Here is a 23,931-nt window from a genome sequence, read left to right on the forward strand (position 1 = left end):
TATGGGGACAGCCAAAGAACTCTTTATGAACCCTTTTTTTCTAAGACTGTAAGCATCAACCAAAGACTGAATTTGTAATAGGAGCTAAAAAAAAGATATAGCTTATATTTAATTTATTTAATGTACTGTACATAATAAACATGTGAAAGTGACCCAAATACTGTATCTCAGTGGTAAGTATGCAGACAGAGTCTCACTGAGGTCATCAAGCGTTCATAAATCATACCTTCCTGTGTTTAATTAGCGTTTGAAATCTGACACCGAGAAGTGCCTAGGCAGCCATTTTTTCCATGCTAATGTGAACTGGCCCATCACTCATCTCTATCCGGCCTGTCACCGTGGTGATGGAATTACTTTAGCTACACACATTGTCCCAGCTCAAACTGTTTGGCAGATTAGGGAGTTTGGTTTTAAGTAAAAAATGGTATATTGATGTCTCTTTTACAACATGAACAGTAAACAATTCCCGAGATAACACATCTTGGATATTGCTTTTTTTTTTTTTTTCAGCCAAACCATCTGTTTCGACTAATTAGATGTAATGGCATATTGAGGGTTATATACCAAGGTTATAATATTGCTATTTCACCATGAAGAACAATTAATCAGTAGTTGTATGCAGTAGAAATGTATTGAGAATAATTGAATTGATGTATACTGACGCTGACAGTGAACACAGAACAAACTACGCTATTTGTATTTAGCCTTTATGGTCTTTTTAACAACAACATTTGTCACAAAGTGCTACGCAGTAGCTTGGAAGCACAGTGGCAAGGAACAATTACCTATTAAGTTCTGTCACTCCCTCCCTCATGGTTGAGCTAGCTTTGCCCATGGCCCTGTATGCAAAGTGTTCTCGCCATCAGTGCCCTTTAAAATGGAATCCTATTTGCGCACCATTCAGGCGCTTTCCCCTGGCGGCCAATCACCATGCTTGCTGTCGTCTCCTGCGATAAGTGAGTCTGTGTTGTTGGCGCTGTCGATGATGTGTGTGAACGTATCGTTATTGCCCGTGACATCAGTGCTCTACTTTTCCCCCCTCGTTATCCAGGAGCCCCTAATGGAGTGGAAATCGGAATAATGACTGACACTGATGGGAAAGGGAAAGGGGGATACCTAGTCAAGTTGTACAACTGAATGTATTCAACGGAAATGTGTCTTTCGCATTGAACCCAACCCCTCTGTATCAGAGAGGTGCGGGGGGGCTGCCTTAATCGACATCCACGTCTTCGGGCGCCTGGGGGAATAGAGGGTTAACTGCCTTGCTCAAGAGCAGAACGACAGATTTTTACCTTGTCAGCTCGGGGATTCAATCCAGCCACCTTTCAGTTACTGGCTCAACGCACTAACCAGTAGGCTACCTTCCGGAGGGGGGAGTGTGTGTGTGTGTGTGTGTGTGTGTGTGTGTGTGTGTGTGTGTGTGTGTGTGTGTGTGTGTGTGTGTGTGTGTGTGTGTGTGTGTGTGTGTGTGTGTGTGTGTGTGTGTGTGTGTGTGTGTGTGTGTGTGTGTGTGTGTCCGTGTCCGTGTGTGTGTACGTGTCCGCGTGCATGTGTTTCTTGGCCACTTTTTGATGGGACCGAAAATTGTAAATCATTTTTTCCCAGTTTGACTGACGTGGTCCAATCAGTTATTAGTTCAATGCTCCCAAGACTTTAGCACAGACACAGAGGGGGATCTGAACAGGAGCATAAATACTATGGGAAATAGACGCCCCACATAGACTTTACTACTTTGATCATTGCTACATGTCTAAGTCAGAGAAGAAAAAAAACGTGTTGTTCATATACAGGACATTTGAGCATGTTTGAATTAGATTCTATATGACAGCTGATGATTAATGACATACATGCCAGATACTTTAGCTTGGTATGCTATTCATAGACATGGAGGTGTTTGTCAGTGAGTGGCGCTCGACTTAGTGTGAAATATAATATGAAGCGGGTGTCAGTCGACATACCGCAAGGATTATTCTCAACACTTCAGGGCACACAAAACAAGCCCACACCATAAGACCTCTGGCACCTCAGTCTCCAGTTGAGAAGGACAGTGGTGTGACCTGGCTTTATCTATAGTTGGAGCTCAGAGAGTTAGCCTACATAGTTGTGGATTAAAAAAATAAATAAATTGACCTATATAGATATTGCCTCTCGAATTATCTGGAGTCATGGACCTTATTTCAAAGTGATTAAAGAGAGTGTTTGGCGGACATTATTTATCACTTCCTGTGATACGTGGAAAATAGATGATTGAGCGCAGGTAGGTAGGTTATCAAAGTTCTGTGCTTTAATTCGGCAGAGCAATTTAAATGGTTGATGTTTACAGGTTATCTATCACTGAACCCAGGCCCTGGCCATTCTATTTTGTTGTTTTCCAAGTTGAACTTTTCCTTTGCTACTATACACACTCGTGCTCTCACCTTGTCATGTACGACTTGTGCTCTACATTCATATTCTTTATAGCGACCACAGATTTTTAGGAACAGCAAATCTCTTCAGACTTAACTTTGATCAAAACAAACACAAAGAAATATGTGCAAACAAACAAATATATCCCAAATCTGCCAATTTTTATCCATGTTTAAAATTACCCAGAACTTAGAGCTTAGCCAGTAGGGACAAAGAATCACAGCAGAGCAGGCGTTGAGACTATTGCCACTGATGTCATTTGACTTCTAGCTCTAAACTGTCCCTGGCCTGGAATCCACATGGTCAGGTCGCGACTCCAACACTTGGGACCGTGGTTACCAGGTCACGCTCTGCCCTGCAAACACATGTCGAACACTCAAGAGCTCTCTTTTCTCTTTCCCTCCAGACTTCACTCTACACTTTAATCATCATATTTAGGTAAACATCCCCCCTACATACCCCTTATGCTGTGTGAGGACAACATCCACCAGCCTTCCTTTCTTCCTGCTTCATCTGAATCAAGAAAACAAAGAGGCTTTGTGAGATTTCCCCTGCTACCTGGGCAGAATCCTATTGGGTTTCAGTGAAAGGGATGAATGCCGGGTTGAGTGGCGCTCTCTCTATTGTAAACGTTGAAACGTTACACCGTTATCTACTGTAGATGAAAGAGGCAAACTGTGAGTCATTTTTGATGTCGAGTCATTCTCCCAGGATGGGAGACATATTAACTTGAAGAAGTCAGAGACAAAATAGGTGTTTTTTTTGTTGTTGTTGTCAAGCAAGGTGGAATGTTGCCTTGCCCCTGTGCTCATTGTCTATCTCGAGGAGCTGTCAACGTGTTGCATTTACGGCTTGATGAAATTCAAATGTGGCCTTCGAGGGTATAGTACTGTAGATGCAACTTTATCTCTGTCCTGCTACATACAGAGACAGCCAAAGCTGATCTGCCCTCAGGTACTCCAGTGCTGAATAGCTGAAAATACTGAAGCATGGGAATACATGTGCTGTTTCATTGGAAACTTCAAAGAAGAGACTCCATATTGTAGTGAATCTTGTACAGGAGTGGAGATTTCGTAATGACAAACACCTGAGGCACAATCTTGACCCTGCTCCCTGACAGGATTCGTTATTTTAGTGTCTCCGGTTTTCCCATCAAACCTCACCGATCTGACTTACCCTTGTCTATGAACGTGTCGCGGTGTCTATCGAAAGTGTTTCCTTAACCTGAATATGAAACTTCTTATATTACTTCACAAGACCCAAAGGGAGGACTGTCAAGATTCAGTTTCTTATTGTAAGCTAAGCTCCTGAGTTATATCTGAAATAGACTGCTGTAACACTCTTGTTTCTGCCCTACCAGGTGTTCCAGATAGCATATATGATTCTGAAGGCTGCCAACTCCCCCAGGCCAGGTAACTGGGTGCTGGAGCGTTCCCTGGATGGGGTGACATTTACCCCCTGGCAGTACTATGCCATCACAGACACAGAGTGCCTCACTCGCTTCAACATCCTTCCCCGCACCGGACCGCCATCCTACACACGCGACGACGAGGTCATCTGCACCTCTTTCTACTCCAAAATCCAACCCCTGGAGAATGGAGAGGTGAGGGGTCAGGGGGTCCGGGTAGGGTCACTGAAAGGTCGTAGGGGTCCGCTGTGGCGCAACAGCTACAGGGACTTGTTTCTATGGTAGATGTGGTTGTTTGTTGAACACTTCAAACTGTAATCCAATGTCAATTCAAATGCACAACGTAAATACGCGTATTCCATTTCACGATAATATATTAGATTCACCCATGGCCCACATGAAATAAGACCACCAGCACTTTCATTCACTTGCTTTAATGGGCAATGTATTGAAGCCATTTGCTGCTGACTTGATTGCCAGCTACAGTAGTATTTAAGTGCCCTGGTGGTTTAGTTCAATTACATGAGTCAGCTTTGAAATCACTCACCAGCTGCTCACAATCAAATGGACCTAATTAAAGTTGTGGTGAGCACAGTTGCCCTAATAGTGGACATCTTGTTTAGGAGTTAGGCATACAGTCTAGGCACGTAGCACATTTTATTTCATGGTGTGCTTTGTTGATGTCAAGAAATGCTTTTTTCTATGTTTGTTTTCATTGAGGATTTGGAATAAAGAAAGTCTACTTCACACAAAGAAGAAACACACACACACGCACACACACACACACAGAAATCAACCCACCCACACACACTCCACAAAGGACAGCGACGCTGCCTTGATCCGTTGTGGATCGGAGCAACTCCTTTTAATTGTGAGAGCCGATTGCAGTGTGCTCTCTCTGACGGTAATTAAGCAGTCCAGTCCACAGCACCACCGTCGAGCCAGTTCATACTGCATTATCACCTACATAACTCAGTTCTCAAGCACCCTCCCCCCTCTTCCTTCCTCCACCTACCCCCCCAGAGCCCCCCGTCCTCCCCCCACCCACCCCGCCCAGGCCCCCCCCTAGGAGCTCTTGTCAGCCGGCTCCTTTTAGGTTGTGAAGGGAAGCGTGATCACAGCGAAATCCTAAGTGAGTCGTAGGCCGGTGTCAACACATCGCAGATCTCATATTGAAACGTCACTCTCTCTGACTTCTTCAAAAACAGCCAAGCTAACCACACCACCTTAATTAGCAGGCAGACAAGGTTAACCCTTCACAGCTGCAACCAATTTTTTTTTTTTTACCAGGTCCATTAATGTGTTGTCTTCTTACCTCAGCAGTGGTGTACTCTGAATGTTGTCGTGGTGCCGTTTTTTTATGCATCTTCTGTGTAGAGATTGAATTGAGTCTTTGTTAAATACCGTATTGAACAGGGGTCATTAAATACCTCCCTTTTCCTGTATAACAGACTTTTTGAATGTATCAATCAATTACTAAGAATCTGTACCATTCGGTGCTTTGTCTCAATTTGCACCGGGGCACAGATCCACACTTCTCTGATCAATGGAAGGCCAAGCGCTGATGACCCCTCCCCGACCTTACTGAACTTCACCTCCGCACGCTACATCCGCCTGCAGTTCCAACGAATCAGAACCCTCAACGCTGACCTCATGACCCTGGCCTTCAACGACCCCCGCGATGTTGACCCCATCGTGACCCGGCGGGTAAGAACGACCCAACATGTCGGTAGCTACGCATTACCATTGCCTTCATATAGCCTCATGTATTCCATCTGTGAGCCACAACCAACCATATTCATTTTCTTACCCACCACCCTTTTCCGAATCAGTGAAATGGCCGTGCTGCACGTTGATTACATTGCGCTCACCAGACAGATGGGTCTTAATTAAAAATGTCTATAATTAAGAAATCTGTTCCTTTCTGAGCAACGTCCACCTCATCATGTGTTGACATTGGCCTACACTATCAGTCACCCAGCAAGCTTCTGTGTGACGCATAATTACCGGACAGATTGCAGGGTTTATTTTGAGCGAGGAATTTTTCGTTTATAAAATACTGCTCAATTTGGTCATACAAAAGGGACTTAAATGATGAAATTGTGGATGAAATTGGCTCTCACTCTCTGAGAAATAAGTGTCTTTGAATAAACTAGACTGTGATGTATTTGTTTTGCAGAAGTAGCCAGTGTCTGATGGTCGAAATATTCCTCTCCATTTCTCTCCACTTGTTGCTGTCTCCTATGTGTTTTTTTAATGTTTTGTCCCTCCTCCGCAGTATTACTACTCTATCAAAGACATCTCAGTTGGAGGGATGTGTATCTGCTATGGCCATGCTAAAGCGTGTCCTCTGAACAACCAGACCAAGGTATGTCAATCAACCTACAAGTCTCCATCCATGACCCCTTCTCTACATTGTGAGATAGATTTTCTCTCCCTGGGCACAGATCATTTTCGCTTTTGATTGTAACTCCAGAAGGGAGACGTGATACTCTTTGACCCGGGGCCCTCGTTTGAAGTGCGCTCCAGTTGTTTTTTGGGTGAAAAGATCTGAGTCGTCCCTTGAGCGACGATGACACTGTAACGTGGCGTAATTTCATCCCCTGTCAGAAATTCAGCTGTGAGTGTGAACACAACACGTGTGGGGAGAGCTGTGACCGCTGTTGCCCTGGATACAACCAGAAACCCTGGATGGCTGGGACCTTCCTCACTCGCCACGTCTGTGAGAGTAAGATCACACAGTGATACAACACAGCATTACAGACGGCACATACGACTGCCAATTGTATATTGAATTGTTTAGTATGATCCTATGCTATGTGATTTGGTTGTATCTTGCTATCTTATTTTGATGTTATTGTAAACTTGATGGTGAAAAAAAATGTCTGTTAAATTTTTCAAAAAAAACTTATGGACCTCAACTTGAGAGACACCTGGTAAACAGCGCTAAAACAATGTTTTCATACAGTTCTTTTTTTCCCCCTTGAGGTACTGTGATAATTCCATTTGTTTACTGGATATTTCCTTTGATTTTATTTGATGCCGTCTACAGAGTGTAACTGCCATGGGAAATCTGAGGAGTGTTACTTCAACCAGACAGTGGCAGGCAACAAACAGAGCCTGAACTCCCAGGGGGAGTACGTGGGGGGAGGGGTGTGTGTAGGGTGCACCAGGAACACAGCTGGAGTCAACTGCCAGACCTGTGCTGATAGCTACTACAGAGCCATTGGGGTATGTACCGGTACTGTATGGTCCAGTTGACTAGGAGCCAAGCAGTGAATAATCAAATTCGACTCCATATCTATAGCTTTGTATCGTGACTAGGGGCATGAGTTTTTCCTGGCCTGAGCAGGAAATACTCTGGACCCTATCATGATATACTATGTTCCCAATAGCAAAGATGGCTTGTCAGAGTCTCCATCTCTCCTCTTCCCTTCAGTTGAGTCCAGAGGACTCCGACCCGTGTCAGCCCTGCTCCTGTGACCCAGAAGGTTCTCTGTCCCCAGCATGCGTTCCAGACCAGTCCCAGGCTGAGGGAGGTATGCTCCTCAACCTCTCTGTTCTCCCCCTCCGCTGATCTAGCTGTCATATGCCCCCCCACCCCCGGTCTCCCTGTTTAGTGCTAAAGCCTGCGTCTCTCCTCCTGTCTGGTCCTACAGAACTCACGGCTGGATCCTGCCACTGTAAGCAGGGTTATGGGGGACAGCAGTGTGACAGGTGTACCTTTGGCTACAGCGGCTACCCCAAATGTATCCGCTGTAACTGCAGTCTAGACGGAAGCCGAAACAAGGATCCGTGCCTGCTGCCCTGTGTCTGCAAGGTAGGTCACGCTCTCCTCCTTCTCCTTCTCCTCCTCCCTGTATCTCTATCCTCCCTTCTCCCTCTCCTCCCACACCACCAGAACCAATCCATTCAGTGTCAGGGGTGGACACATCAGCCGTGACGCTTCACGCCCTCGTAGGGCCAACCGCTCCGAGTGGCCTCGAGTTCTTCTCTCTTAATTGCTCGCGTAGAAAATGTGACTTGTCATTTGTTGTTCAAATTAGTCGGCTACTTCCGCCGCTGCTATTGTGCACACTCATGTCTCACATATGTCCTATCCTGGGCAAACTCACTCTTTCACTAGCCAATTATACTGTCTGACCGCAGGGATGTCAAGGAGAAGCGGGGAACTTTGCTCTCTTCGTCTAATTATTAAGCTGTGGGGATGATGTGCAGGCAAACATTGCATTTCCTTCTGTCTCTTAGTGAGTCAGACGCTACTGAAACTTTTCTCCAACTTAAGTGCACAGGCAGAGAAAGACAGTTGGTATCTAACCAACACATCATCACTTTCTCCAGTTAGAGAAATGGCCTCAGGAGAGCGCTGGTTCAATGTAACATTTAGGATAGCTAATCATTTCTCAAGTGCCTCATTTTGTTTCCCTTGATAGCGTCTTGAAAAGATGTCTTGTATACCTTATCGTGTTTTTTTTCTCGGTCATATACTGTAGAGGTTTAAACAAAGACACGCTAACCAGTTTCTTCCAATTAAATTATTGGAAAATCCCTACCTCAGAAATCATGTAATTTGGGGTGTGCCAGTTCCCATTTGACAGTGCCCAAGCAGTGATAGCTTTGTGCAGGCAGCCAGCCAATGTAGGTGGAATATAACATTTGTAAATGACATTACAAGAGAAAGTGGCACAATTCCAGAATGGCAACGCAATTTCTATTAGTGGTTGACTATGAGACATGAAGTCACTATTTACAATAAACAGACATGGTGAGAAACAACAGGGGAAATGATTTGGCCTTGTGAAGCATAATGCTTTCATGTCCTCTTTCTTTTCCCCAGGCGAGATAAACTATCTAGCCACTCAGAACCACAGAAACCGAGCTTGGCTACGTGGGCATGCCAGATGAATGTGCATTGCGGTTCGTTAGCCCAAGCTCAGGGATGATGGCATATAAAATGTTGATTTTGCCAAGTGTTTATCTATCTGTGCATGTTTAATAATCCAATATTCAACCAGACAATAATCGCTACCAGTTGTTACAGGTGATGTTTGTTCGAAGACTTCCCCTCAATGTGTGGTCATACTTTCTAGAATGTTTCTGGCATCGCTTAGTTTATTGTTTTTCACATTCGTTATTGTTTAATGACTTTTGTCTACTTCTGCTTGGAGTATGTGATCTTGGGAGAGAGGGAACGTCTGTCCCAGGGGTGTGTGGGCTGTCACAGTGTGTGAGTGCCTGTATAGCACATCCTTCTCATCCAGATGCTGTGTGTGTGTGTGTGTGTCTTTGTGTGTGTTTGTGTGTGTGTCTGGGTGTGTCTTTGTATGTGTGTCTGTGTGTGTCTTTGTGTGTGTGTGTGTGTGTGTGTGTGTGTGTGTGTGTGTGTGTGTGTGTGTGTGTGTGTGTGTGTGTGTGTGTGTGTGTGTGTGTGTGTGTGTGTGTGTGTGTGTGTGTGTGTATGTTCCAGGAAAACGTAGAGGGAGAGAACTGCGACCGCTGCAAACTGGGTTTCTATCATCTCCTGGGCGAGCGTCTCCACGGCTGTGAGAAGTGCTACTGTTCCGGCGTGGCGAGTGACTGCTCCGATTCCCACTGGACATACCATAATGTAAGAGACTACGCCAGGCCTCGCTCTCTCATTTTCCCCCACAAGCACAACTCATTAGTGCCTCTTGCCTGGCGCTGTGCTGCAGAGTTAACCCTCTACGGGCCGGCCTTATTAAAACAGGGTGCTGATGGCTGGGCTGATGACAGGGTGCAGTGGAGGAGGAGGCAGAGCCACACACACACACACACACATGCACACACACACACACACACGCACATACACACAGACACACACACACACATACACACACACAGACACACATACACAGCTATAAATCCCACACACTCTGACATGTTGGCAGGATGAGGTTGGCGAGGGTCAGAGGTTAATGATCTGCAGAGGGTGATTGTGGGTAAACAGGGTGGTGGGTAGGGTGGCGATATAGACAGGCGGGGAGGTAGAGAGGAGGGGACAGTGGAGGCAGACCGGTCACTTGATTATAGGGCCTGATCTACGGTGGGATACTGCATGTGACAGACAGCCACACATCTGTCTAAGCAATTAACCTGACCTTGAGTTCTCCCTTCAAACCACCATTCTTTAACCGCTATGTGTGGTGAGGGTGGTGTGGGGGGGATGGTTTGAGGACGTGCGTTTGCGTGTGTGTACTTGGCCGTGTGTGTGTGTGTGCGACCATGTGTCTGAGGGAAGATAGAGGACATGGTGTGTGAATGCGTGCGTGTGTGTGTACGTGCGTGTGTGTGTGTGTGTGTGAGGTCTAATCTGTTTGTGGAGAAGACAATTTTCAACCTATATGACACAAAGGAGTAAGTCATATTAAGACCAAAGTAGGACATTATCAAAGGTTAATCAGCCTGGGCCTTAATGAACCTGTACCTCTCTGTACCTCTCTGTACCTCTCTCCATCCTAATGGCCTGTACCTCTCTGTACCTCTCTCCATCCTAATGAACCTGTACCTCTCTGTACCTCTCTCCATCCTAATGGCCTGTACCTCTCTGTACCTCTCTGTACCTCTCTCCATCCTAATGGCCTGTCCCTCTCTGTACCTCTCTGTACCTCTCTCCATCCTAATGGCCTGTCCCTCTCTGTACCTCTCTGTACCTCTCTCCATCCTAATGGCCTGTCCCTCTCTGTACCTCTCTGTACCTCTCTCCATCCTAATGGCCTGTCCCTCTCTGTACCTCTCTGTACCTCTCTCCATCCTAATGACCTGCACCTCTCTGTACCTCTCTCCATCCTAATGGCCTGTCCCTCTCTGTACCTCTCTGTACCTCTCTCCATCCTAATGGCCTGTCCCTCTCTGTACCTCTCTGTACCTCTCTCCATCCTAAAGACCTGCACCTCTCTGTACCTCTCTGTACCTCTCTCCATCCTAATGACCTGCCTTCTCTGTACCTCTCTGTACCTCTCTCCATCCTAATGACCTGCACGTCTCTGTACCTCTCTCCATCCTAATGACCTGTACCTCTCTGTAACTCTCTCCATCCTAATGACCTGCACCTCTCTGTGCCTCTCTCCATCCTAATGACCTGTCCCTCTCTGTACCACTCGGTACCTCTCTCCATCCTAATGACTTGCACCTCTCTGTACCTCTCTGTACCTCTCTCCATCCTAATGACCTGTACCTATCTGTACCTCTCTCCATCCTAATGACCTGTCCCTCTCTGTACCTCTCTGTACCTCTCTGTACCTCTCTCCATCCTAATGACCTGTACCTCTCTATACCTCTCTCCATTCCAATGACCTGTCCCTCTCTGTACCTCTCTGTACCTCTCTCCATCCTAATGACCTGCACCTCTCTGTACCTCTCTGTACCTCTCTCCATCCTAATGACCTGTCCTTCTCTGTACCTCTCTGTACCTCTCTCCATCCTAATGACCTGTACCTCTCTATACCTCTCTCCATTCCAATGACCTGTCCCTCTCTGTACCTCTCTGTACCTCTCTCCATCCTAATGACCTGCACCTCTCTGTACCTCTCTGTACCTCTCTCCATCCTAATGACCTGCACCTCTCTGTACCTCTCTGTACCTCTCTCCGTCCTAATGACCTGTACCTCTCTGAACCTCTCTCCATCCTAATGACCTGTACCTCTCTCCATTCTAATGACCTGCACCTCTCTGTACCTCTCTCCATCCTAATGACCTGTACCTCTCTGTACCTCTCTCAATCCTAATGACCTGTCCCTCTCTGTACCTCTCTGAACCTCTCTCCATCCTAATGACCTGCACCTCTCTGTACCTCTCTGTACCTCTCTGTACCTCTCTCCATTCTAATGACCTGTCCCTCTCTGTACCTCTCTCCATCCTAATGACCTGTACCTCTCTGTATCTTTCTGTACCTCTCTCCATCCTAATGACCTGTACCTCTCTGTACCTCTCTCCATCCTAATGACCTGCACCTTTCTGTACCTCTCTCCATCCTAATGACCTGTACCTTTCTGTACCTCTCTCCATTCTAATGACCTGTCCCTCTCTGTACCTCTCTCCATCCTAATGACCTGTACCTCTCTGTACCTTTCTGTACCTCTCTCCATCCTAATGACCTGTACCTCTCTGTACCTCTCTCCATCCTAATGACCTGCACCTCTCTGTACCTCTCTCCATCCTAATGACCTGTACCTTTCTGTACCTCTCTCCATCCTAATGACCTGTACCTCTCTGTACCTCTCTCCATCCTAATGACCTGCACCTCTCTGTACCTCTCTCCATCCTAATGACCTGTACCTCTCTGTACCTCTCTCTATCCTAATGACCTGCACCTCTCTGTACCTCTATCCATCCTAATGACCTGTACATCTCCATACAGGTCATTAGGATGGAGAGAGGTACAAAGAGGTACATGTCATTAGGATGGAGAGGTACAGAGAAGTACAGGTTCATTAGGATAGAGAGAGGTACAGAAAGGTACAGGTCATTAGGATGGAGAGAGGTACAGAGAGGTACAGGTCATTAGGATGGAGAGAGGTACAGAGGGGTACAGGTCATTAGGATGGAGAGAGGTACAGAGAGGTACAGGTCATTAGGATAGAGAGAGGTACAGGTCATTAGGATGGAGAGAGGTACAGAGAGGTACAGGTCATTAGGATAGAGAGAGGTACAGGTCATTAGGATGGAGAGAGGTACAGAGAGGTACAGGTCATTAGGATAGAGAGAGGTACAGGTCATTAGGATGGAGAGAGGTACAGAGAGGTACAGGTCATTAGGATAGAGAGAGGTACAGGTCATTAGGATGGAGAGAGGTACAGAGAGGTACAGGTCATTAGGATAGAGAGAGGTACAGGTCATTAGGATGGAGAGAGGTACAGAGAGGTACAGGTCATTAGGATAGAGAGAGGTACAGGTCATTAGGATGGAGAGAGGTACAGAGAGGTACAGGTCATTAGGATAGAGAGAGGTACAGGTCATTAGGATGGAGAGAGGTACAGAGAGGTACAGGTCATTAGGATAGAGAGAGGTACAGGTCATTAGAGATGGAGAGAGGAGGTACAGGTCATTAGGATAGAGAGAGGTACAGGTCATTAGGATGGAGAGAGAGAGAGGTACAGGTCATTAGGATGGAGAGAGGTACAGGTCATTAGGATGGAGAGAGGTACAGGTCATTAAGATAGAGAGAGGTACAGGTCATTAGGATGGAGAGAGGTACAGAGAGGTACAGGTCATTAGGATGGAGAGAGGTACAGAGAGGTACAGGTCATTAGGATAGAGAGAGGTACAGGTCATTAGGATAGAGAGAGGTACAGGTCATTAGGATGGAGAGAGGTACAGAGAGGTACAGGTCATTAGGATAGAGAGAGGTACAGGTCATTAGGATGGAGAGAGGTACAGAGAGGTACAGGTCATTAAGATAGAGAGAGGTACAGGTCATTAGGATGGAGAGGAGAGGTACAGGTCATTAAGATAGAGAGAGGTACAGGTCATTAGGATGGAGAGAGGTACAGAGAGGTACAGGTCATTAGGATGGAGAGAGGTACAGAGAGGTACAGGTCATTAGGATAGAGAGAGGTACAGGTCATTAGGATAGAGAGAGGTACAGGTCATTAGGATGGAGAGAGGTACAGAGAGGTACAGGTCATTAGGATAGAGAGAGGTACAGGTCATTAGGATGGAGAGAGGTACAGAGAGGTACAGGTCATTAAGATAGAGAGAGGTACAGGTCATTAGGATGGAGAGAGGTACAGGTCATTAAGATAGAGAGAGGTACAGGTCATTAGGATGGAGAGAGGTACAGAGAGGTACAGGTCATTAGGATGGAGAGAGGTACAGAGAGGTACAGGTCATTAGGATAGAGAGAGGTACAGGTCATTAGGATGGAGAGAGGTACAGAGAGGTACAGGTCATTACACACACACACACACAAGGTTAATGTAAAAAAAAACATGAGGAAAAGGCACTTTATTCCACATTTGAGGATATTCACTTGGCAGGTCTATTGAAGAAAAAAATGAGAGCGACTAGAAAAAAAACAAACATGATCATAGCCTGGCAAGGGGAAGCGTCTGTCGTATAAATCGCAGGCTGCCAGACAAGAGTGTTCATTGTGATTTAAGGAAGAGGGAAGCCGAGTGGTGTCAAACCATGATGTATTTTCCTCTGCCTCGCACATAAAGAATATAAATCACCGAAAAATATCTCAACCAAAATCGGACTGTGGAATATGTTTTTGATACTTATCTCAACCCAGGAAGAGTCGTCTCTGTGTTCATTGGAGGGGAAAAAATAGCAAATGAGTTTTTTGGGATTGTCACAGTTTTAATGACAGTTGATGGCAATACGTAGGCAACACTGCATGGTAAAGCCAGAAGCAGAATATCTCAATATTTAAAGGGACAAATCACAAATCAAAGAAACATTTTATTTCGTAAACAACAGGTGTAGACTAACAGTGAAATGCGTACTAACGAGCCCTTCCCATCAATGCAGAGAGAAAAATGTTCCTCCATGTTATGGCAGTGTTACATAACACTGCCATAACAAGGACATATCATAGTGTCATAAACAGTGAGACGCTTTCTGCATGCATTGATAGAATCAAACCCATATTCTATGTGTTTCTGTTCAGGAGACATCCATGGCCGGCTGGTCCCTCACAGCAGAGGATGGGGAGGGGAAGGTGTGGCCCGCCGCCAGCAGAGACAGAGACAGGCCCCAGACACTCAGGATCGATAACCAGGAAGCCAGGAGACACCTTCCTGCTATCTACTACTGGAGCGCACCTGGAGAGTACCTGGGCAACAAGGTCAGCCCACAACAGCCCTCTTTATCACACACCACACCACATACACACACACACAAACTATTGTTCAGTCTTAAGTTTGACTCTTTATTAGCTTCTTCCCTCTTCTCCTCATAGCCTTTGCATGTCTTGCCATCCCATTGTCTCTAACTCATTATTTTCCTCTCACTGCATTCTGGGGGAAAGCAATGCTTCGCTCCATGAACTCTGTAATAATATATTTTTTCTCTTACAAACGTCTTCAGGCATGACGATTTACTCTGCTCTCCCTAATGTCAAAAAGGCACATCACATCATTATGAGCTTTATATAGGGGTCCACAATAGGGAACTAATATATGTGTGTGTGTGTGTGTGTGTGTGTGTGTGTGTGTGTGTGTGTGTGTGTGTGTGTGTGTGTGTGTGTGTGTGTGTGCGTAAGGCAGTCAAGCAGGATTTCAGTAAAAGGATCAGACACTGAAGCAGAGAATTCTCTCATGCTAACGTGACGCTCAAAGCCCAACACAATTACTCCTGTACGTCCGTGGTGCCATGTTTCATCTCGTGAATTATCACCATTGTGACATGCATTAAAAGTGACAGCCTCGTTTCTAATGGAAAAGAGAAATTGTTACATTTCGCTCCAGTTCCTACCAGAGTTTATGACTGCACACGGGTCTCGTTCTTTCGGGCTTTATGTATTTGGGGGAGGCTTGTTGCTGTTTACTATGTCCTTCCCTCTCCAAATAGAGTTCAAATCAAATCAAATTTTATTTCTCACATGAGCCGAATACAACAGGTGTAGTAGACCTTACAGTGAAATGCTTAATTACAAGCCCTTTAGCAACAATGCAGTTTTAAGAAGAAAAAAAAGAAGAAGAAAAAAGAGATAAGAATAACAAATCATTTAAGAGCAGCAGAAAATGACAATAGCGGGGCTTTATACAGGGGGTACAGAGTCAATGTCAATGTACCGGGAACACTGGTGTCGAGGTAATTTTTGGCAATATGTACATGTAGGTAGTTGTTAAAGTGACTATGCATAGATAATAACAGAGAGTAGCAGCAGCGTTCCAGATGGGGTAGCCATTTGATTAGCTGTTTATGAGTCTTATGGTTTGGGAGTAGAAGCTATTTAGGAGCCTTTTGGACCTAGAATTGGCGCTCCAGTACCGCTTGCCGTGCGGTAGCAGAGAGAACAGTCTGTGACTAGGGTGGCTGGAGTCTTTGACAATTTTTAGGGCCTTCCTCTGACACTGCCTGGTGTAGAGGTCCTGGATGACAGGAAGCTTGGCCCTGGTAATGTACTGGGCCGTACGCACTACCCTCTGTAGTGCCTTGCGGTTAGAGGCCGAGCAGTTTCCATATCAGGCAGTGATGCAACCCGTCAGGATGCTCCCAATGGTGCAGCTGTAAAACCTTTAGAGGATCTGAGGACCCATGCCAAATCTGTTCAGTCTCCTGAGAGGCATTAAGTTTAGTCGTGCCCTCTTCACGACTGTCTTGCTGTGCTTGGACCATGTTAGTTTGTTGGTGATGTGGACGCCAAGGAACTTGAAGCTCTCAACCTGCTCCACTACAGCCCCATCAATGAGAATGGGGGCATGCTCGGTCCTCCTTTTCCTGTAGTCCACAATCATCTCCTTTGTCTTGATCACATTGAGGGAGAGGTTGTTGTCCTTGCACCACACAGTCAGGTCTCTGATCTCCTACTTATAGGCTACCAATGTTGTGTCATCAGCTAACTTGATGGTGTTGGAGTTGTGCCTGGCCATACAGTCATGAGTGAACAGGGAGTACAGGAGGGGACTGAGCACGCAACACCTGAGGTGCCCCAGTGTTGAGGATCAGTGTGGCGGGTGTGTTGTTACCTCCCCTGACCACCTGGGTGCGGCCCGTCAGGAAGTCCAGGATCCAGTTGCAGAGGGAGGTGTTTAGTCCCAGGATCCTTAGCTTATTGATGAGCTTTGAGGGCACTATGGTGTTGAACGCTGAGCTGTAGTCAATGAATAGCATTCTCACATAGGTGTTCCTTTTCTCCAGGTGGGAAAGGGCAGTGTAGAGTGCAATAGAGATTGCATCATCTGTGGATGTGTTGGTGCGGTATGCAAATTGGAGTGTGTCTAGGGTTTCTGGGATAATGGTGTTGATGTGAGTCCTGACCAGCCTCTCAAAGTATTTAATGGCTAAAGACATGTCATTTAGGCAGGTAAACTTAGTGTTTTTGGGTACAGGGACTATAGTGGTCTACTTGAAATGTGTCGGTATTACAGACTCAGACAGGGAGAGGTAGAAAATGTCAGTGAAGACACTTCCCAGTTGGTCAGCGCATGCTCGGAGTACACATCCTGGTAATCCGTCTGGCCCTGCGGCCTTGTGAATGTTGACCTGTTTGAAGATCTTACTCACATCGGCTGCGGAGAGCTTGATCACACAGCCGTCCAGAACAGCTGATGCTCTCATGCATGTTTCAGTGTAAAAATTCAGTCTCTCGATGTGCAAAACTTATAGAGACATAGAAGTTATTTAGCTGTAATCGCAGCAAAAGTTAGGCTCAAATGTCACTGGGCAGCTCTAATTTTGCACAATTTTTCAGTTTTTGATTTGTTAAAAAGTTTGAAATATAATAAAGTTTGCAAGACACTTGTTGTTGATTCTTCACAAAAAATACAGTTTTATATCTTTATGTTTGAAGCCTGAAATGGGCAAAAGGTCGGAGCCAGTGTTCATATATATACATAGGCCCCCGCCCGTATCTTACCAGAGGCTGCTGTTCTGCCCTGACGATGGAGTTTATAACCCGCCAGCTGTATGTTCTTAATGTCGTCGCTCAGCCACGACTCGGTGAAACACAAGATATTACAGTTTTTATGTCACGTTGGTAGGATATACATGCAGGATGGAAGGCAAGGGCAGATTAGCCACTCGTCGCCTGATCCTCGATAGGCACCCTGATCTTTCCACACAAAGTTAAGTTTCCTTCTCCAGCGAATCACAGGGATCTGGGCCTGGTCGAGTGTCTGTAGTAGTATATCCCTCCTGTCCAACTCATTGAAGAACTCTTCATCCAGTTTGAGGTGAGCAATCACAGTTCTGGTGTCCAGAATCTCTTTTTGGTCATAAGAGACAGTAGCAGTAACATTATGTACCAAACAAACAATGCGAAAAAATTAACAAAATAACATGGTTGGTTAAGAGCCGATAAGACAGCAGCCCTCCCCTCCGGCGCCATCATAAACTCACTTAGTTTGTATCATTGTTGAGTTAGAGTTCTTGAGATTCAGGTAAAACAGATCAGATTATCACCACACAGTAATTAGAATGAAGTTAACACAATGTTGCCATGGTTCCTCCTGGCACCAGAGGGTGGTAGAGACTGCCCGAGAGACTTTTATTGGACTCAGGTGTGTCTTATTATTTCATGATTGTGTCTCTGTTAAAAGAGGTGTGTTTTCTGTGGCCTTTTGCAGAAGCTCGAATTGTTTCCCTTGTGCGTTTGTTTCCTTGGTGAGTTTTCGAGACTAGTAGTGTTTGTTGTTTTTTCAAGTGTACTGTGATCCTGCGGCTAACGTATCTCAGTAAAGTATTATGTTTATCCTAAACCACTGATTCCTTGTATGGTCTCTTCTTTGCACCTGGTTCCAACCTTACCACGTCACAGTGAGCTTCTGCCACAACATGGACCCAGCAGACCCATATCACCCATATCCGGAATGTGGTAGCCCACCAAGGAGCACTGTTAGGACGGCAGCAAGAACAGCTCTCCCAATTCTCCGGGACCCTTCGGGCACTTGCCAAGTTCTTCCAACCACGGCACGGCCCCAACCCAGAAGGGGCCAATGCCCATGTCTCATCGCCCAGTGCTACAGATGTCATTGTGGTTCATCCAGGGAACCTGCACCGGGAACCCAAGATCCCAGCCCCTGAGCGGTATGACGGCCACCCAGGAGGATGCAAGGATTTCCTCACCCAGTGTTCTCTGGTGTTCGAGCTACAGTCTTTCTCGTTTCACACCGATCGGGCCATGATCGCCTACATCATCTCTCTACTCTCGGGCAAGGCCCTGGCATGTGCAATGGTGGTATGAGAACAGCAGCCACCATCTTACAGATCCTTGAGTTCCGCACCCTTGCTGCCAAGAGTGGGTGGAATACGGAGGCACTGGTTACCACTTTCCACAAGGGTCTGTCTAACTCCATCAAAGATGAACTAGCCGCTCGGGAACTGGGAGAGGACCTTGAGTCCCTGATTGACAACCGCATCCGGAAACGGGTGAGACAATGCCCTTTTGACACCATTCCAGCATTCCGGTTTCCTGAACACACCAAGCCCACTGAGCCCAGTATGGAGGATCCCATGCTGCTGGGTTGCACACGTCTGAGCCCACAAGAGCATGACAGGTGAATGCGCGAAGGCTGCTGCTTGCCAGGACAGGGGGAGACCCTGACGAGCTGTGCAGGTACCTCCCGGCTACCCAATCACCATCTGCTACTACCCGCAACCCTCCACTGAGACAACCGTCAGCACCAGATTCCAGCATTTGTGGACTCTGGGGCCGTGGATAATTTAATTGATCAAGACTTCGCCAGAGTTACAGATCCCCTGCGTGAACTGTCCAATCCCTCAGCAGATTCAAGCCCTCGATGGATGCCCCATTGGCTCCGGTCTGGTGGAATATCAGAACAAGCCCATTCTATTGCAGGTTGGGGTGAAACTCTGAGACTTAGTTTTCTGTTGATCACTGCTCCCGAGAACCCCCTTATCCTAGGGTACCCCTGGCTAGTGCTATATAACCCACTAGTTTCCTGGTCCATGGGACACCTACTAGACTGGGGTAAGGACTGCCAGACTAAATGTCTAAGACCCCCACCAAGAGCCTCACCATTTCCTCCTGCATCCCTTGAAGACCAAGACTTTTCCACTCTCCCTCCCAAATACTTTGACCCTCCAGGAGACTTTCAGTAAGAGGCAGGCAGCCACCCTTCCCCCGCATCGTCCTTATGACTGTGCCATAGAACTCCTACCCGGCACCACCACTCCCTGGGGTCGTCTGTACTACCTCCTGACCCCTGAAGCAGCAGTCATGGACAATTACATCAGGGAATTGCTGGAGGCAGGTTTCCTTCACCCCTCTACATCCCCTGCGGGTGCAGTCTTCTTTGTGGGTAAGAAGGATGGAGGCCTGTATCCCTGCATCGACTACAGAGGGCTGAACCAGATTACGATCCAGAATCATTACCCCCTACCCCTGATGTCCTCCGCCTTGGAGTTGGTCCAAGGGGCCCAATTCTTCACCAAACTGGACCTCCACAACGCTTACAATCTGGTGACAATCAGAGAGGGAGATGAGTGGAAGACTGCCTTTAACACCCCTAGTGGCCACTATGAGTATTTAGTCATACCCTTCGGATTATCAAACTCACCGGAAGTCTTTCAAGCATTGGTCAATGACACCCTTAGGGATATGTTGAATCGGTTTGTCTTTGTTTACCTCAACAACATCTTGATCTTCTCCAAGACCCTTCTGGAACACATAATGTACGTCCGCCAAGTCCTGAGAAGCCTCCTGCAGAGTCAACTATATGTCAAGATAGAGAAGTGGGAGTTCCAAGTATCCAAGGTTTACTTCCTGGGTCACATTATCTCTACCGCAGGCATCCAAATGGACCCCGTAAAGATTGAGGCGGTCGCCGACTGGCCCTGTCCCACCTCACTCAAGCAGGTCTAGCTTTTCCTCGGGTTTGCCAATTTTTACAGGTGTTTTATACGCAACTTTGGTGTGGTGGCACCTCTCACGGTCCTGACCAGCAAGTCCCAGACCCATTTTTGCTGGACCCCCAAGGCTGACAGGGCATTCATAGAGCTCAAGGTACATTTCACCACTGGACCCATCCTCGTTCATCCTGATCCAACTCGTCCCTTTGTGGTGGTGGTGGATTCCTCGGACACCAGAGCAAGGGTGGTCCTTTCACAGCGGAACGAGGAGGACAAGAAACTGAACCCATTTTCCTTTCTCTCCAAGTTGTTCTCGCCAGCAAAACGCAACTACGATGTAGGCGACCAGGAGCTCTTGGCAGTTAAGTGGGCTCTTGAGGGGTAAAGACACTTTTTGGATGGGGCAACTCATCCTTTCGTGATCTGGACGAACCATAAGAATTTGGTCTTCATTCCTAGAAGCCAAGAGGTTGAACGCTCGCAGACTAGGTGGGCTCTGTTTTTTAACAGGTTCCGTCTCAAGCTGGTAAGGTCCATGCTCTCCCCCCACACCTGCTCCTCCGCCCCCTTGACTTGTGAATGGCTGCCTGACCTACATGGTCCGGCATCTGTTGGAGGCTTGTCGGGTCCGATGGACCCTGCAGTACCTGGTGGACTGGGAGGGCTACGGTCCCGAGGAGCGTGCGTGGGTGCCTGCCGGGACATCCTGGGCTGGGTCTTGTTAGAGACTTCAAACAACTACGTGGTGGTCGTCATGACTCTGCGGCTGGAGCCGCTTCTAGAGGGGGGGATACTGTTATGGTTCCTCCTGGCACCAGGGGGCGACAGTGAGCGCCCTAGAGACTTTTATTGGACTCAGGTTTGTCTTATTATTTAATGATTGTGTCCCTGTTAAGAGAGGTGTGTTTATGTGGTCCTTAGCAGAAGCTTGAATTGTTTACCGTGTGTGTTCACTTCCTGCGTGATTTTTCGAGACTTGGTGTTTGTTGTTTTTTCAAGTGTACTGTGATCCTACGGTTACCGTATCTCAGTACAGTATTATGTTTATCTTTAACCACTGATTCCTCATCTGGTCGCTTCTCTGCATCTGGGTCCAAACTTACCACGTCACAAATATAGCCCCCATAAAAGAAATGTGTACAGCTGTATATTCACTTGTTTGACATATCAGTGGAAAAATGCATCTTAATTGCTGCCTATTCCTTTAACTTCTAGAACTGATTCTTGACCACGTATATCCTGCTTCTCCATTTAACAGGGGATGTGGTGACAAATTTACAGGAGATAATAAAACCCATAAACCTGCAAACAAATCTCAAATTAACTTTTTTAGACAGAAATCTCCACGTGTTGATTGACTCTTGCCCTTGTGCCGAGGGCTGCCTCCTTGCCTCCCCTGGCCAAGCAAAGTGAAAGGAATAGCACCAATTACTGTGGCTGCCTCTTCACTGAGTTGTGACCTATCATGGGTAATAGACTATTATGATGATAAATGAACCCATCTCGGTAGCGCTTGCCTGAGTACACACTTCAGCACTTTCTCCCAGTGAGGAGCGGGGGCCATTACCCCTCGCCTTCAGATTGACAAGGCCGACGGAGCGCCGAGTGCCCAAGAGAATATGCATGGGTGGGTGCCAATGATTGTTTTACCCATATGAATGTATTTATTTACTGTGTGTGTGTGGGAGGGGGGGGTTCATTTGTGGGCTGGGCCCCCTGTACGAGGTAGTCTTCACTGGGGACCTATAGACTAGAGACTGAGAGAGCGCCACCTATAGGATTCTAACAGAGCTCTGAGTAGATACTGTTATACTGTGCTCCTCTGTCTCACTTGACAGTAGTAGAGAGGAGGATATTCAGCCACTCCTAGCCTGTACCAGACTGCAGCTCCAGACTGCATGCTGTGGCTAACACACCGTGGTCGTCCCTCCACTCCCTCTACTCCCTCCACACTGCAGGGGCAGAGACTGCAGGGCACAAACGGCCCCATTTCCAGGCTCTGCCACTTAAATGTCTGATGAACTGCAACAAGGAAGCATCCAAAGCTGCCTGCTCATTCAGCAGATACTGGAGATTTTTTCATAAGTGGATCGTCTTTTGTTTGTGGGTTTGTTTTGAGTTTTTTTTTTAGAACAGAACTCTATTATAAATGTGTGGGTTGCTTAGAAACAAGATTTGTGCTTGCTTATACAGTACTTGCCAATTATTTTAATGATACTCCAACTGTTTTAGTTAAATTGCTTAGTTCTTCTGATCTACATCTACCCCAAATACTTTAGAAAAACATGGCGGAAATATTTCCATAAAGCACAGCAACCCAAACAAATGGTATTGGTTACAGATGGACAAGCAAGTAGGGAAATTCTTGTAGCTTTTGAGTCAGCATTTAGTCTCTGCCCCAGATCTTTTCACTTTGGACTGTCTCGTTGGGGCCAGTTAAAGTGTTCCCCAGATGTCCGTGTTTCCAAGCCCTAGTTTTGGATCATCACCCACTATGCACAAACAAAACAGGACCCCATATTGGAGGCAGTCAGAGGATCTGAGCAGAGCCCCCTCTTTATAGCATTCCTGTGGGTGGCCGGTGGGAAAACACACATTGATGCCTCCTGGATATTAATGTCAACAGAGCCAGAGCTCGTAATGGGGGAACAGATGTCAGGATCTACGGGTTCCCGGGGTCACGGTGCGACTCTTCCCGGGGTCACGGTGCGACTCTTGTTTTCAGAAGCTCAGCGGAAGGTTGGATGGTCTGTTGTTCATTTCCTGAAAGATGGGCCCTGATTACCCCCTCCTCTGTTTTTGTATTTCCCGCTCTCTCGCTCCATCTTTTGTCTGGTCATATTTGGTGTGGGATGGCTGGCAACTCTGTCTCTCGGTCTCTGTTTTAACACGGCCTCCCCTGTGATGTATAAAAGTGTATCCGAACCCCAAAGTCCTCTCTTCACAGCGCTCTCTTTATTTGTCCTGTAACTCAATCTGTCCTCGTGTCGCAAAATACAATTTACTATGGTTGTTCAGAATCAGCCACTGTGCTCCAGTAGGATTGTGAGTTATACGATTGTATCTGAGGAGCTCTTGTTATGTGTCCCAGACAAAGACATCCTACTGCGACATGGATAGTTTATTGATGTGTGTCTTGTTGTGTGTTTCTGACACTATTTAGAGGAGGATTATAACTGCCACGAGTGGTGTGCTGACGAATGCTTTTGCTCCTAAACAAAAGGTTTGATTTCCCTTGCTCCTCCCACCCACAATGCACTTTACCTTCATAGACCAGCCCCTTTGTTTCACAGAGGATGAAGTGTTCTCAATGTGAATTGGATTTATGTGAAATAAGGCTTTCGCTCAAACCTTCTCCAAAGCCCCATGCTCCCTGCTGTGGCTGGTCTTCTAACCAGGGTGTTGATGGTGCTTTTATTTAACTAGGCAAGTCAGTTCAGAACAAATTATTTAAAATGATGTGCTACCCCATCCAAACCCTAACCCGGGCCAATTGTGTGCTGCCCTATGGGACTCCCAATCACGGGCAGTTGTGATACAGCATGGAATTGAAACAGGGCCTGTAGTGATGCCTCTAGCACTGATATGCAGTGACTTAGGCTGCTGCGCCACTCGGAAGC

At 46.6% G+C, this 23,931-nt stretch overlaps 1 protein-coding gene across 2 annotated transcripts in view; it reads left to right on the top strand.

Moving 5' to 3' along the window:
- The window catches only part of lama2 (laminin, alpha 2), a 160,474-nt gene that overhangs the window by 38,833 nt on the left and 97,710 nt on the right, over positions 1-23,931 (top strand). For both annotated transcript variants that reach the window (XM_064990886.1, XM_064990887.1), the window contains exons 4-12: positions 3,767-4,009; positions 5,342-5,521; positions 6,093-6,182; positions 6,425-6,542; positions 6,867-7,045; positions 7,254-7,353; positions 7,474-7,634; positions 9,282-9,422; positions 14,445-14,621. In XM_064990886.1, the coding sequence (XP_064846958.1) occupies positions 3,767-4,009; positions 5,342-5,521; positions 6,093-6,182; positions 6,425-6,542; positions 6,867-7,045; positions 7,254-7,353; positions 7,474-7,634; positions 9,282-9,422; positions 14,445-14,621 (1,389 nt within the window). The remainder of the gene's footprint in view (positions 1-3,766; positions 4,010-5,341; positions 5,522-6,092; positions 6,183-6,424; positions 6,543-6,866; positions 7,046-7,253; positions 7,354-7,473; positions 7,635-9,281; positions 9,423-14,444; positions 14,622-23,931) is intronic.

Source organism: Oncorhynchus masou, chromosome 16 (genome assembly GCF_036934945.1).
Source record: "Oncorhynchus masou masou isolate Uvic2021 chromosome 16, UVic_Omas_1.1, whole genome shotgun sequence".
Lineage (NCBI taxonomy): Eukaryota > Metazoa > Chordata > Actinopteri > Salmoniformes > Salmonidae > Oncorhynchus > Oncorhynchus masou.